General features: G+C 38.7%; 1 protein-coding gene across 5 annotated transcripts in view; it reads right to left on the reverse strand.

The window, feature by feature from the left end:
* NKTR (natural killer cell triggering receptor) overlaps positions 1 to 16,942 on the reverse strand; it is a 34,143-nt gene extending 17,201 nt beyond the window's left edge. For 2 of the 5 annotated variants that reach the window (XM_080973982.1, XM_080973981.1), the window contains exons 1-5: positions 16,851 to 16,942; positions 11,646 to 11,720; positions 10,967 to 11,074; positions 9,459 to 9,503; positions 7,439 to 7,526 (exon numbers count right to left, since the gene is read on the reverse strand). In XM_080973982.1, the coding sequence (XP_080830108.1) occupies positions 7,439 to 7,526; positions 9,459 to 9,503; positions 10,967 to 11,074; positions 11,646 to 11,720; positions 16,851 to 16,908 (374 nt within the window). In that variant the 5' untranslated portion in view covers positions 16,909 to 16,942. Of the gene's footprint in view, positions 1 to 7,438; positions 7,527 to 9,139; positions 9,423 to 9,458; positions 9,504 to 10,966; positions 11,075 to 11,645; positions 11,824 to 16,850 lie in introns of those variants that run through there. The other 3 variants (XM_080973980.1, XM_080973983.1, XM_080973984.1) reach the window with 3 other exon arrangements.
* Positions 16,943 to 17,016: the final 74 nt, after the last annotated feature.

Here is a 17,016-nt window from a genome sequence, read left to right on the forward strand (position 1 = left end):
AACTAGCAGCCAAGGACTCTTCCCATTTGTTCTGGAGTAATAAAGGGTGGCAGACTTACTGGCCTGGCCCTGCACTGTGGGAGGTGGGGCAAGACTGCTGTACAGCAATACTGGGACCCTCAGTGGCCAGACAGCAGTGGTATACAACATGGTGAGCAGAAATGCGGAGGGAAGGACAGAAAGTTTTGCACCGCACAAACCTAAACCTGTGATTTGCTATACGTCCTGAAAGACGTCTGGCTACCCCTGAGCAAATGCTTACCTTTCAGAGAACTATCCAGAACAGTGAATATTAAGCAGGTGGTTACGTGTTCCTGACACCAAAGAACATTGAAAAACTAGCGAAGGAGCACAATGTGCAACCAAGTATTACCTTGCTGGTACTTGGCTTTGGGCATCCTGTTATGATTACTGTTGTTCCAACTATGTTGGTAATGCGCAGCCAACATCCCACCAATATTATGTATGTATGAACCGCCCTTTAGTAAAAGGGACGATCATTTTGATAATTTGATTCTTTACAGAGCTCAAATGGTGCAGTATGTGATATACAGGAACTTGAATTACAAGTTCAAGTTTTACTGCATCAATGGATGCACTGGGTAGCTACTGGCAAGTCACTCAGTCTCGGTTCCCTTATCAATAAAATGGAACCAATCTAGAAGAGCTGCTGCAAGGATGAATAATGCACACTGTGAAAAAATCCACATTCTATGAATTAAAACAGAAGTTTAAGACAAGTTTGATTACAATTCATAAAATAGCTACCAGAAACTACAGTCCAAACACCACCAGCTTCCAAATGGAAGTCTGATAATTAACTATTAAGGGTTTGAATATTTCACCATAAAATAGTATTTCTTATCTAAATGTTTAAGGGATTTTAGAATATTTTCACTACACAGACATTATTAACATTTTCAGGAAGGTATTGAGGAAGACAGAAGTGCTCTGACCAACAATTAGAATAATTTTTATTTGTTTATTTATCCCCCTCCCCGTGCTTTAGATATTCTGATAAACTTGAAACTTTGTATTTGCATGTTGTTAAATAAGATGGCAGGTGCCTGTAAATACAATGTTTTAACCAATGTTCCTTCCTTCCTCTGGAAGTCCATTATAGAATTGCAGTTTAAGAACACAAGCTGGTGATCTACCCATCCCACACATTTTCAAAGGTGTAAGCATAATTTCATCCTAGTGAAAAGCACTGCATAGAGAATGTTGCTTGTTCCTCTTCCCCCAAAAAGCAAAGCAACTAGCTTTCTACAAGTAATTAACATATTTTGATATTCTATCACAAAATAACACCTTGGGGTTTTTCCCCCCAAGCCGAGAGAATGAATACTTATTTAGGGGTTAAAATAGTGTTGTCATATAGACCAAACTGCTCTGCTCAAAACTGGTACTTCCCCCCAAGAAGAACTTCAATACCACAAGATTTAATGCACATATGATCAGAAAAGGACAAGAAAGACAGAAAAAAAGAGAAGAGAAAGAACACAGCCTTAGAGGAATGAGACATTACCTTTGGAGCGCACGATGTAACACTGTTTCTGTAAATTTTACACAAAAATGGCAAGAAATAAATTGTAGTACAATTCCAGACAAAATTGAGTCTATGTTTAATACAAATTTAAAATATTTTTCAAGTGAATGCAGTTTTCAAAGTGTATGCAAAACCAAGAACACTTTAAAAAGAAGGGCTCTAAATTTTCTTCATGTTCATATTTAGAAGGTTAAAGTAAGTTGAGGGTTATGCCAGTAAAGGTATGTCTTGCTTATGTACTGAAGTGTCACTACAAACAATATACTCTATTAAACCTTTGCCTAGAAAAGAACTTTTTACTGAAAATTTTCAAGAGTATGCAATGCACATGTGTAGACTTCAGTGTAAGTGATTTTGACATCTGAGGATGAATTTGTATTGTACAGGATATTATGGATTGTGTCCAATGCAGACTCCAAGTAAACCCACTGAAATTAATATACATGACTACCTTAGGTCTACTAAATTTAAGTTAGCTGCAACCCTATACCCCTGTTATAAGAGACCATCGAAAGGAAGATAAGCTAATGAAGAATGTTAAAAACACAAAAGTCCATACTTTCTTGAGTAACTATGGACACTCATTTTAAAGTCTTTTTCACCTGACAGAAAGAAACTCTAGCAGTACAGAAAACATTATAGGCAGTAAAGCTTTAACATACAAAAAAGCCAATCATATGAAAAGAGACAGCATTCCCTAAACTTAACATTTTGTACTGGAGGTGTTACTATTATTCTTTCAATACTTCAAAGATTACCAGCAAGCATTTTTGAAGAGATCCTTTATCACTTATATTTATTTAAAATAATTTATATACCGCTTAATTGTAAAAACGTCTAAGCGGTTTACCTGAAATACAATTCACTAAGACTTACAGGCCTGGAAGTCCTTATTAAGGACTTCCTGTGAATAAGCAGTGTTGTGAACCAGCACTCATTGATTCTTGGGGGTGGGGAGAATAAGAGCTGGCCTGCACGTAACGCTAAGCCAAGGCTTGTGGTTTGTTCTTCTGGTCTCCAGTCGAGGCAGAGCAAAACGAAACAGGAGTGATTCAGAATTATGTACTAGCAGACTGCTTATTCACAGAAAGGCATTAAGCCACAAACCATGGTTTATTGTGATGTGTGTATTGGCCCATGTGTCACACCAAACACACTGGGTCAGTTTTATTTGAATTTACTCATTACAGCAATTCAGCTGTGTTATTCACATTTAAGTTGAGCTGAACAGAACTGTTTAGATGTTAAGAAAGTAGGAATCAATAATTTCTTAATGGTGTGAGAAATATTGTAGGAGAGCTACACTAAAAGACCTTGCACCGTGAAATTAACTGCTCCAAGAAATGCACTACTGTACATACACAGCAACTTTCATTACAAGCAAGACCAGGTACACCAGCTGTAAAATCCATTGCTTTAGATTTCTCTTAGTAGAATGCCACCGTCCACAAATGAAAGCACAAAGTAGAAAAGTCACAAGGTTGAACACCCAACCTCCGCTCCCAAAACACAATCCCTGTCTACCATAGCTCTAGCATCTAAAAATTTGACCTCCCCACCCTCCAGCTACGTTTTAGAAAAAACTGTAGAACTGTTCCAAATACTTGCAGCTGTTAATAAACTAAGCTTCAGCAGATTTAACTGCATGCCAGTTGCATGTTTGAACAAACACTGAATTCTTAAGTGTTTAAAGGCCAAATATTTACTTTTTCTGTGTGTGTGCATGCACAAGCGGTAAGGAAAAATGTGCATTCACATACTCATGCTATAATCTATTTTAGGTATCCCCTGAGCTTGTGTGCACCCAGCTGAATATTCTAACACCCTCCACCACCTCCCTTTTAACAGCAGATCTTCCTCTAGGGCATATCACAAAACTTCTTTTGGAACTCGACTCAATTCCAGAACTGCAAGGTACTGTGGAACCTGGACAATATGGCTTAAAAGCTGTACTTCCTGGCCTGATTGAAAACATTGTAGCTCAGTATACAGCACTTAAACACATCCTTATGAGAATAGTAACTCATGAAAATATTTACAAAACATTGGACCAGGATCCTAACAGCTCATAGCGTAAGCAGAATATCTTCCACTCATAGGGGAAGCTTGCTGATTTTTTGTTCCAACTACAGTACTTCATTCTGTGTTCCTGATCTTCAGCAAGAGATTTTCGAGGGGTGTTTCCACAAAATCCCCCCCTTGTATGCAGGAGTCCCACATGTGCTCCTTTAATTCTTAGAAAATATATCTTTACTTTATTTAAAAAACCAAAGCCACAAAATGTGTGGGGCTCCTGGTATAAATGGTAGTTTTGTTAATAGCCTAAGACTGATCACTTAGTAGGGCTGTGCACTGGTCACAAGAGCCAACTTTTTATCCATGGCTTTGGGAAGGAGCCTGATCTGTTCTGGAGTTCTCTGTTACCCCAAGGGCCATTGGCTAGAGGGGCTTCTGCCCCTGCTCTGCCAAGTCTTCACCCGTGTGGGGAGGTTTCTCTCCATTGATTTGCACAGATGTGTGGGTCTTCCCTCAAATCATTGTGAATGGAATGCCCTACAAAAATATTTCAGTTTTTAAGAACTAGACTTGTCAGTCAACAATATCCTCCAACCTGTCCAATTCTCCTCTTGACTTCAGAGTGTTAACCTATTCAGCTTGGTTTCTCTCTCTCTCTCTCTCTCTCTCTCTCTCTCACACACACACACACACACAGAGAGAGAGAGAGAGAGAGAGAGAGAGGCACTCAAAGTTTACACAGCAACTCAAGAATTAGGGATCTCTGTCTGATCCAACTTGAGACATCTTGTTAAGGCCTTAATATAACTCAGGGGTTTGAAAACCTTACCTGAATCATCCCTATTCATCTCTTAATTCAATAACTACACAGAGTCAATGCATACCCCTACAATCTAGTGTGTGCTGAAAGTCAGTCTGCATCCTCCTACATAGTCCTTTCAGACTGCAAAGCAGGGGTGTTAATTCTATGGGCACAGAGGAGAGGTGTGAACACACGAAAATATTTCAGAGTGTTTCCTAGAAGTTTCCTAGATTTCCAAAAAGTGTGTTGTTGTTTGTTTGTTTTTAAAACAGAATTCAAGAGAGAGATATTTCTGGAGTGTGTGTGCGCGCGCACACACACACACACATATGCAAAAAATTACTGTTTGGGGAGTTCACTGGAGGTAGCTACTTAGAGGGAAGCACCTAAAAATAATGTTAGCACACTGCGCTTAAAAGGTAAAGGTACCCCTGACCGTTAGGTCCAGTTGCGGACGACTCTGGAGTTGGCGGTCATCTCGCTCTATAGGCTGAGGGAGCCGGCGTTTGTCTGCAGCGTCTGGGTCATGTGGCCAGAATGACTAAGCTGCTTCTGGCGAACCAGAGCAGCACACGGAAACACCGTTTCCCTTCCTGCTGGAACGGTACCTATTATTCTACTTGAACTTTGACGTGCTTTTGAATTGCTAGGTGGGCAGGAGCTGGGACAGAACAACGGGAGCTCACCCCGTTGAAAGGGATTTGAACCGCCGGCCTTCTGATCGGCAAGCCCTAGGCTCAGTGGTTTAGCCCACGGCGCCACCTGCGTCACCTCTAAATTATAATCATTTGCATCCATGAAGGCTCGGAGCTTCAGCTGCAATTCTGTGCACATGGAACTCAAGATGTACAGGAGCTGTTGTAGCTCCATGCTGCCTCTCTGCTCAGAGCAACACTGCTGACCCTGATGCAGCAGGCTTCTTGGGAAGTCCCTTCTGTACCTCATCTGCACCAACTACTTGCTCTTTCCCTGTGGATGCAATGTGCTCAACACCAGAGCACTCAACTCCTGATTTCGAAGTTAACAGCTTTCAATAGCTGCACAGAGGTAATACAGAGGTCACTCTGCTCCCCTTGTGCCAGAGATGCATCCATCTTTTTTAAACTCATAGAGCCTAAGCCACTCAACCCTTTCCAGTTCAAATATCAATAATGTGTAAGGAGCCCCCAGAAAAGATAGCAAATGATTACAGTCCTAGAAATATGACAGCTACTGGGATCAGTTTCTATATGTATGAACCTGAGAAGCGTGTCTACATAAAATTAAATTTTCCCTGAACTCATGGATTAGAGTGAAATATAAACCTATTTATTAAGAGCATTTTACAGAATTAAGACAATTTAAACTCTGGTGTTGGCCGTTATTAAAAGCTGGTCTTTAAGATCCAGCTCCTAATAGTTTGCCTATTAACCAAACAATCCTGCAGGTAATATGAAAGAAACTTTAGAGCCCATTGGTAGCTTCTTGATCAATGTACTATCAGTTGTTATTTCTCTAGTTCAGATAAGCTTAAAAATGGAAAAAGTGTGAGCAAGAGAGAAGGTAGCAAGGATAGTGAACAAACTGCTTGTGCTCAGGACTAAATATACGATTAATCCAAGTGTTCAGTTTCAAGAGAAGCCATCTTTCTGCCAGACTAGATAAACAGAATTCACAACAAACCTACATCTCTTTGCCCAATGAAGTATGAAGGAAATCCATTTCCAATCCTTCTTCTGGTTATATTCAATTTCCATTTTTCGGACTTTTTTTTTAGAAAAGGAAACAACCTAAATATGCCTCTTATCTGAACTTCATGAAGGCAGAGATATCTTGAAACAAGAAGAGTCTAGTCCTGGACAAGATACTCCTTTAACTCGGCTGTGAAGCGCCATTCATTCTTACCCAACAAGAAAGATGGCAAAGTTTATAAAGTTTTGAATAGCGCAACCTGGATTGCAATTCTTCTAAAGCACTTCTGAAAACACACCAGCTTGAAAACAAAAGAAAAAACCCAGATCCTCCTAAACACAAGTCTACAGTGAATAAAACTTGCGTTTCTAAAAATGTTAATATAAAATAATGGAAGGTATTTTAAATACCGGAAGGGGCACATTGAAAACAGAATGACTGGGAAGTCACTTCAGCTTAAGAGCTGTGCGGTACTCACAATATTTTTATGAATCAGGGATGAAGTCTGTTGACGAAAACTTGTGAAGTACATTACTTTGCCGTTCAGTTTATCTGTCCAAACTTTAAGCGATTTAAGATGTGCAGGATAACCCATTTGGAATGTCTGTACTATGTTATGATATTGAAATCTTTTATGATAAACCTAAAGTACTGTCAAAAGAAAAATTCCCTTCAAAAATTTATTTTACGTTTTGCAATTAACTCTGGTCAATAAGATGCTTTGTTTTGTCTTCTCTTCCCTTTTATTGTTATCTTCAGAATGCAATAAAATGATTGTAAAAACTGTCATCAAGATGATCAGTCAGCTAGTATACATGTATATTGTATTGAGTAGTCTGCTTTGGATGTTTCTCCCTATGCATTCAGGGAATCCATGGAAGGGAGCAGGACCCTCTGGTCCCATGCCCAGTATGAACATTCCTGCTTGCTCTGCTCCTGATTATATAGAATCATCTAATCCAACTCCCCTCTATGGGTGTCAAACAAAGGTCTCAAAAACAGCCTCTGTGTATCTAGCTGTACATGTACAGATTCCCCTTTTAGACCTTTGGCAAATGAGAGAATGGAGGGATACTTCTGATACAGGCTTTTTAACAGTTCTGAGCTGAACTGGGACAAAATTTGTCACAGAAGTGGGATTTAAAAGATAATTTACTTGAATTATTTCAAAAAATACTATTTTTATGCTACAGAAATGCCAAGCAAATTCAATTATTCTAGAAAAAACATATCTAAAAAAGAATTGTTTTCTGTAATTTGTGAGATGAATGAGTTTTTGACTGCCCTTTGCTTTTTTCTGCAACAAATACTTTTGATGATTGGTTTTGGCAATACCATCTTTCTCATGAACAGCGCTTCTTCATTTAAGAAAACTCAGCTCTCACATTACATCTACTTACATGAAAAACTGGGAACCATTGGTATGTTTCCCTCTGTTTGCCATCGACAAAAGGAATGCTCTATCGTGTTTCAGAATAAAGTTTTCATCTGTTTCAAGAAAGAAGAAAAGACAGGCTAGTTAGCTTCTCTGGGCTGAATGAAGTACTTCAAAAAAGATCAGCAGCTTAACAAGGAGGAATTCTCCAGCTGTTCACCAGGGAAATTTGAAAACCACATAATAAGAGCAGATATAGGTTGTACAATCAACAAATTCGTTAAATAATACTTAGGAGTTTTGTTGTTAGTCATAACAGCTTTACAATTAAAAAAAAATTAGATTTTATCAAGCTGCCTTCGACTGTTAGCCTGCACATTGGTCCATTCAGTCTAGGTTTGTTTGCTCTGACAGGAAACAGATCTCTTGCAAATACTGGTATCTTGGACATGCAAACTATGCACACTATCACCAAACTATACCTGGATTGTTCAGTCCAACCCTACTGACTATGGAGAAGGGGGTCGGGAAATACCATAGGGCGGCTTTCCACAATTTAAGAAATTCAATGGTCACTTAATGCCCCCTTTCCTTTGTGAAATAAGACAACATATTTGGCTGACTCTAAGTATAGCCCTCTTCCATTCCAGCCCCCCTGGAGAACTAATAAATTAGCAATATATTAGCAACAGAGTAAGAATGGTGCTGGGTGGTAGTAATTCACAGACCATTAATGACCAGCATATTAAAAGGCTGAACTGCATAATTGCAGTGAGGGTTGGATACTTTTGTTTATAAAACCTGCCTTGAGTGCAATACCGACCATCTACAGAGAAAACAACACCCAAAACACATTATCTCTCAAAACCCACTTCAGTACAGTTTTTCCACCAATTGCAAAAGCGAATGAAAATAATTTCCACAAAACAGAAGAGAAAGCCCTGTGCCCTCCTTTCAAGCTTTGGTCTGAGTACGTCGTTAGGAGTAAAACGTTAATCTGATGAAGGGTATAGAGGAGCCGAGCAAAACTAATTTTAGTCAGATAATCCCTTTCATATGCACACAAAAGTATAATTATGGCTGAACTGTTAAACAGCAAAGCTGCAAATACACAGTACCATAATATTTGTACTTACCCATCATAAAATCTTAGAGAAAAAGAACCAAAAACCTTTAGAATAAGGATTTGTCGATGCACTACTCTTAAAGACCAGTATCTGTTGCCACCTAACTATATTTAAACATCCTTAGAGTTTAGCTTTGGTAAGCATGTTTTGATTTGGTGCATATTCCAACCAACCACTTTCAACACAAGTTTGCAACCAATATTACAACCAGAACCATCCAGTTTCTGTTTAAGAATCAATGACTAATAATAGGAAGCTCTTGGAAACAGTTCATTCACAGGTTTAGTAAAGAACAAACGTAAATGTATTGCTCCTATGAAAAACAGCTACATGCTGAAAAATATTTTGAGAATTCAATATACATACAAACCTTGAAAGGGTGGGGGATAGGGGAAGGGGAAATGTTTCAAGACAAGTATTTCGAATCCCAATTATTTCTTTTGCCAAGGAGAAGACCACCTTAGAGTCTCTCAAACTATATTTAGGCTTTTCTCCAAACTATATTTACCCAGCCACAAATTCATTATCAGTGGTCCAAATGTTTATTAGGAAGGGGGCAGGGGAACAGTTTGAATTTGTGTTGAGCATTTGTCTCTTACCTTTTCATTTTGCAAAAGACCACATTCTCTATAAACAAAAGAATATGTTGACAGTTTTAGGCAGGAAGATAGGAGTTGTCATGAATCAAGTTGCCTAGCCTCCATGCTGAAGTCATGTTTAACCACTACATTAGCCGCAATAAGTTTTGACAGTTAATGCTAACATTACAATATATTCATTTACAAGTCATGCACATAGATAGTATCCATGCAACGTTACTTTCATGCAAAGGTGATCTAAGTAGACCTTCTCATTAAATGCATCATGAATAAAAACTCTCAAAACTGAAGCAAGAGATCAAGAATTATTAGACCTTACCTTTAAAATATCCTCCATAAACAGATTCACCTCCTTTTCCATTACCTAGTTATTTAAAAAGTATGAATTAAACCATGTCAAAATGGAATTATTCACATGGTTAGTATAGTGATAGGTCTGTGTATAGGTATAATTCTGAACTCTTGATGTGTAAAAGATTAAATAGGACCAGCTTAGTTAAATGTTTTAATTGCATAGTTTATCATTCAACCTCATGGTAAAGCTCAATTACAGAAAGCTTACAGCTAAATCGACTACCCAAAACAAAGCTAACATACAAGGATGGAAAGTTTGCCCCAACACTTTGTTCAGAACCATGTATTTCACAGCTTGCTGTTGCAGGGGAACCACTGGCCATGCTGACTGAGACTGATGGAGTCTAACACCTGAAGGGCTACAGGTTCTCCATCCCTGCCCTAAATTCATTTGACACCAAGCAAACTCTCAGCAGTGGTAGACTCAGGCCAGAACGGAAGAGCAGCCAAGTGTGCTAACTGGCATGAGCCTACGATTTTGAAGGGAAGTACTACAAGTCCCCTTAGAAGAGGCAAAGGGGGAACCTTTGTAAATATTATTGAAATGAGGCCTATATTTTCCATCTGGCATGGGTGGACTTCACATTTACTTTCCAAGTAAGCCTAAAGGGCAGGATAAATGTAGGCGTTTTGAAGCAGGGGTGAAGAAACCCACAGCAACCAAAGCGCAGTTTAACGAACAGAGCAGCAGTGGACATTCACACTCCAATTCTGAACATATTATGTCTAAGCGCCACTTCAGGTCACTTCGCCTAACAAGATTTCTTCACATCTCACTTGTGTGAACTTTCTGTGAGATGGCACATATGATTACTGCACGTATGTAATCCACTAGATCTACACTCAGCAGATTATGCACAACCATATGAATATTTCTGGCGACATTTGAAATTAAACCAATTGTCTTGTCAGTCAAAACACATCTGTGCCCAAATTCTAATCTGAACTTCTTCATGCATGAAGAATGCTACATGATAACATTCAGGAGCAATAAACTTCTTACGCCTGTGACTTCCATGAAGGAATTTCATCATGTCTGGGCATAAATGACTGACATGCCAATGTTTTAAATTTCAGATAAATGCAACAGCCCTGTCGAGGGAAGCTTTTAATGTTTGATGGACTACTGTATTTTAGTATTTTGTTGGAAGCCGCCCAGAGTGGCTGGGAAAGCCCAGCCAGATGGGCGGGGTATAAATAATAAATTATTATTATTATTATTAACAATTAGCCTCTCATCTTACTATTATATTGCTTTGAAGATGGATTAATTTTATTTATTTCTTTCTTTAATTTGTATACTACTCTTCCTCCCAAAGGAGCCCATTGCAGCAAACACTACAGTAGTAAAACTTCCAATAAAAAATATAAAAAATAAAAACCTAATTCTAAAAAACACTACAAGGCAAATTCCCTCACTACTTGAGTGGGGTAGGGGTAGGTGGGGGGATCATAATCTCTCTCAGACTCTACCTTCACTGAAGTCTCCTCCTTGTATCATGAAGTTTTTAACCACACGGTGGAATGTGGAGCCTTTGTAGCAGAGCTTTTTCCCAGTTGTTTTTCCAATTCCTTTTTCCCCTGCAGGGAGGAAACATATATAAGCTACTATCTTAAAAATTCCCAAAGTAAGAATCTTGTTCTAAAGTTGAACAGAAATACAGAGCCAAGCATTAACACACTGCAAAATAACTGGGTTTACAGATAAAAGGAACACTGGCACATTTCTACTATATACACCAAGATATTTAGAGATTTGCCAATTCTTCCACTCTTCCCTCAAGCTTTAACGCTGCAAATGAGGCTTTTAATGATCACATCAGCATTTTCTTCTTCTATCACTTGGCAGATGTTGTTTCCCTCCAGGGTTGTTTTCAGAAAGATTAGGAGAGTTTAAATAGGATTTAATCTCCTGGGCTCAAGAGAGATATCACATTCGCATTACCACAACAACTCCCATTTGGCCGATCTCTGGTTTTCAGTGCAAGGAGTAGTAGACAGTAAAAAGGGGTAACAAAACATGCAAAGAAGCCTCCTGTCAAATGCACCTGTCAGCAATTGTGGGCACTGGAATGAAGAAGCCACAAGTTACCTGAACATAGTAACAATTATTCAATGATGGAAATTATTCAATTATGGAAGAAAAGATTACCTGTACATAGGCAGAGAAAGTTTTTGCAAGTCCTTGGACACACATCAGAAAAAAGTTGAAATATGATACGACCAACTGTAATAAGAATAAACATATAGTTACTTTGCAATTTTGTAATATCCAGGATAAAATAGTCACATTTCCTCAGTGATTGTACTTCCATATATTCTTGCTGGAGATAAACAAAACACAATACAAGTTTAGTTGTATTAAAAGGTAATTATTTGGAAAGTTTAAATGCACTGGCAAAAACAGAAGACTGAATGGACACCTATTCTGTCTCTCTGTCAGGAATAGCCGGGGTGGGGGTGGGGAGTGGAATGTACAACCAGAGAGTAATGATGTGCTTGATTACCATTTTTATTTTCCACAGGTGATCAAGGAAGCCTGATTCTTATACAGGGCTAATATTGATCCAAGTTATTATCTGTTATCCTTTAGTACACAACAGGCTTAGGCAGTGGAGGGAAAAGGAGCCCAGGTAAGCACCTACTACAAAGTCGTCTCCCCAGAACATCTTCACTTCCTTTAGAACTCACTAATATATAGGTTGCCTTCAAGAGACCTTGGTACTGTAGTACTTATCAGCAAAGCAACTTTTTCATTTGCGCATTACCTGAAGCTTGAAAAAATGCAAATGTAAGTGCTTCAGTGAATGTTAGTAACAGTAGCTAACTGCACAGCCTGCTATAGCCTTTGTGTGTCCTGCAAGTCAGGGCACGGTAAGAAAGAGTAGGATTCGTGACCTAGGACCTGCTTTTATTGGCTCCTCTATAACCTCACCTCCCTGCCAGTAAGCATAATGGCATTAAAAAGGGAAAGACACTTATGACTTCTCATACTGCTACACTGCAGTGGAACTTTGGATAAACCTGTGAAGAGTGGGCTGATTCCGTGTTGCTGTCCCCAACAGCAGCCATTAGCTTACACTCATTCTACCCTTCTATCTCTCCCCAGTTGTGCAGGTTCCTGGCAGCAAGGAGAGGAGGGTTAAAGGATTTTCACAAGGGGCAGGAAGGCAGGCTTACAGCTTCAAACATTCACCTATGTGGAAGTGAAATGCCACCCCCCCCAAAGACTTGAGTAACATCATAGGCATTTTCAACTGGAGAAAGTAAGTGGAAAAAATACCATACTATCTCAGGATCTCAGGTGTATAGTAAAGGTAAGGTTTTTTTAAAAAAAAATCTGAATTATAGACATATCAAGTGTATATTAAAAAGGTAAGTTGTTCACAAAAAAGACCTCCATATGAAGAGAAAAGTAAAGCTTAGTCCTTCCTGATGCAGAGGTAACTTCTTATAAGTTACAACACTTCAGACTGCAAGACTGAATATTCTCCACACCAAGAACAAATGACAAACAAAATCCATTCATACAGAAAACACATGTCAGGGACAAGGTATTTTGCCTCATTTTTTTTCATCTGACGCTTGTGCGAACTAAGCCTGGGTGTTGCCCATCTCATATCATTCTTCTCCACCAACAAAGATCAGGAACTTTCCACTTAGCAATATTTTATTCCTCAGTAAAAAGGTAAAGGGACCCCTGACCATTAGGTCCAGTCGTGGCTGACTCTGGGGTTGCAGTGCTCATCTCGCTTTATTGGCCGAGGGAGCAGGCGTACAGCTTCCGGGTCATGTGGCCAGCATGACTAAGCCGCTTCTGGCGAACCAGAGCAGAGCACAGAAACGCCGTTTACCTTCCCACCAGAGCGGTACCTATTTATCTACTTGCACTTTGATGTGCTTTCAAACTGCTAGGTTGGCAGGAGCTGGGACCAAGCAAAGGGAGCTCACTCCATTGTGGGGATTCGAACCACCGACCTTCTGATCGGCAAGTCCTAGGCTCTGTGGTTTAACCCACAGCGCCACCCGCATCCTCAGTATTATGCACCAAATACAGAAAAGCCTTTCTCACTACTTGGAAAAAAATTCACACCACTACTTTTAAATTACTGACCGTATAGTCTTAGAAATACTTTGAACATCAAAGTAAATGTGAGGGTAGGTGGAGGAGTATGTAGTACATCAACTATACTACATTATTGATTTTAGCGAGGCCATTCTTTATAACTTAATTTGAAACAGTGTCCTTTACTTTTTTTAAAAAAAGTAAAAAGATTTAATACATGTTCTAATCAGTTCATGTGGCATACTCTTAGAACAGACTCAGAACAGTAATCTGTAGAATGACTACGAAGCACATGAGGGTCTTTAAGAAAACCCTGATCACCTAATTGCTTCTACAATTCCGAAATTTGAATCCCTGTGCACTCTGCCACTTCCCTCTGCTGCTATAATAAAGTTATACTAGGCACCCACATGAAGTCTGAGAAAACACAATTTAGAAGTAGCCTTTTATATCTTTTAATTTTCTTACAATGACATGCAGATGGCATGAGGTACTAACACCACTAAGACTACTCCTAAAGGACCTAATTTAGCACTGTGGAATTAGAACATTTTACATGCTGGTAAAATCCATTTATTTTCTACTGTAGGCACGTCAAAGTGGAGAGATGGACAGTTTCATCTGAAATCTGTCCCTTCCCCTACCCTACTTAACATTTCCTGTCAGGTATACGTCAATAAATATTGCTTCTTATCCTCAAATGCTTCTTGCTCCTTGAGCAGGATGCTTCCCTTTCCACCCTAAATCACTACATACTGAAGAACTTACCAATGTTTTTTGAAAGAATGTTATCACCAAACAGAAAAAGTGCTGTTTTATTATTCTAATGTATAATGTTTGATCCATTAAAAGTGCATGAAGCAGTAAAAAAAGAAACTACTGCAACCACATAAGGCAAAAAGAACCATAAAAAAAATCAAATCAATATCCAAATACTTTAAAAGTAGTAACAATAAAACAAGACACTGAACAGAATCCAGAGCAGCATAGATGTTTCTGAAGACCTGATATTTCTGGTAAATTTTCACTTGTCTTTTAAAGATTAGCAAGAATTTTTCAGACATCTGCATAGATCATTAATCTACACTGCACATACCATTTTCACTACTGTGAAATCTGGGCAGTCTAGCAAGCTGAGGTGTCTATAGTTGGGGGTCACCAATAAAAAATAATGACCCCCACTTTCCCCACATACTGGTTATCACCATTTCCCTAAGCTGCACTACTAACTTCAGCTGCTCAACAAGGACAGCTCAAGACTGCCTTACAGATGTGACTAAAAGCAGGGTCCAAAAGATATTGACTAAGAACAGATCATTCATCCATTCCTATAGCACTCTGTGTGAAGGAGAATGAATAGTACAGAATTACCACACATTTGGGGTGGTACTGAACCTCACTAATTTCTTCTCTGCCTGAAAAATGAAAGGAAATTGCAAATTCAGAATCTGCAGACAGGTAAAGGACAAGTGTTAGAAAGATCAAGTTAAAAAGAAAAAAACACACTACACTATTAATAGCCTATTGAAATGAAATTCCTCTTCACTTCTTCATCAAACTATTTGTGAGGGGGGCATATGATCTCTTACAAGTGATTTATCATACCAGTTCTTACAGGTAAGCATGTTCTAGGGATAGGAAACACTGAGGTAAGTTCTCTGATACAACAACTACTGGCAAGTAGGATAAGATGACATACAAAATGAAGAAAAAGATAGCTTTATAGTTAGCATTTTGGGTTTTTGTCCGAATCATGACAATCCCAGCATTTATTTAAAAACAGTAAAATCCCAGTTCCGATTAATAAGAAAAATGACAGATGTGAAGAAGTGTTAAAATCACAGTTCCTGGATGGAGATTCCTGTGGTTAGAAAACCATGAATATCACAGTGCCTGTTGTGTGCCTTTTTAAAAAATAGTAATAATATTCCATCTGATGGAATATCAGCAGCTTCCCCTGTCGCCTCCCACCAAGAGGGAACAACCGAGAAACTTGACTGCCAGAGACCAGAAGAGAACATGACCACATATCCTTAAATTTTACTTTTTAAGGAATTTTAGAAGTATGTTGGATAGAAACTAAGTGGTTTCCAGCTGTAATGCTTTAAGAGATACGAAAAAAGGTTTTATAAATGGGTAAAAGCTTAATGGTAAGGACTTGCTGAACTAACAAACTGAACTGGAATACAAAAAAGGGAGGTACGAGGAGGTCCGGGGAAATAAGTGAAAGGAGGATATGTTATGGAAAACTAACGATGTGTTTTTAATTGTTTTTATTTTGTATGCTTCCTTTTCTTTTTCTTTTTTTTGCTATACCTTAAAAACTTTATCCTTTTTTCTGTATTTTGTATTTTCTTCTATTTTTATTTTCTGTTTTTGTATTTTTTGAAACTTTAATAAATATCATTTAAAAAAAAAATTAAATTTTACTTTTTGTGACCTTTGCCTGAGAAATGGGGTATAAATATAGTGAGAATCCCTTGTCAATGTTTTCCATGATTCTGCTTTCCCTTCTGGCCATGAGAGCAAACACAAACTCTTTAGGGATTAGCATGCATCCTCAAAATTACAAATACAGGCATCCCCCACTGTGTTCAACTTGGGCGTGTTCAGCATTATGCACTTGGTAAAATAATAATGCAAGTGGAACAGAAGTAGGCATCCAGGAAATTATTTTTTTTCAATCTCACCCGCCACTGAAACCACTAAGCCCCATGTAAGTGCGGAGTCACCTACACATCAATTTACAATATTTGTTCATGCTATCACACTGAGAGGTTCTAGAGTTTACCCCCAGCAGTTCTCTAAATTAATTCCTGCCTCTCACAATACACACAAATAATTTTTATCATACAAGTGTTTAAACCCTACCCTATCAACCCTTCTCAAATTCAAATCCTTCCTTATCCTGATGTATATTTTTATCCCCCACCCCGCGTACAAAGCTCTCTCATTTCACAGGGATTACAGACAGGTTTTTACTACACTATCCTATAACACCAGTTCAGTTTATCTATTGATATTAAAATGCTTAAGACACCACATATGACTACCGAAACAATTCGCCAAGTCACTATACACAGCTAAAAATTAACAAAGCCTATTATATATTCAGAGTGCTACACAGAGGGGGAAAAGACAATTCCACAGTAATGTGAAATATGGCAGTCATCTATCTAGACATTTAACCTAAAGGCACACACTGGCAGCACATACTTCTGCTTCAGGGCTTGACCTAATTCAGACATCTTTTCAATCATACAGCAATCTCTAAACCCCTCCAACTCTTACCTGGTTCCCGATTTATTTCTATGTCGAAGAAGCACTGAGGCCGATCCTGCGCCCCCATGGCAGCAGGAAGCCCAAGCACCTCTCCTCACCACCTTGAGAAAAAGAGAAGCATTTCAGAATTCCAGCTGCTCAATAATAGTTGTACATAACATCACAGAGAAGCTGA

Source organism: Podarcis pityusensis, assembly GCF_964106645.2.
Source record: "Podarcis pityusensis genome assembly, chromosome: 12".
Taxonomy (NCBI): Eukaryota; Metazoa; Chordata; class Lepidosauria; order Squamata; family Lacertidae; genus Podarcis; species Podarcis pityusensis.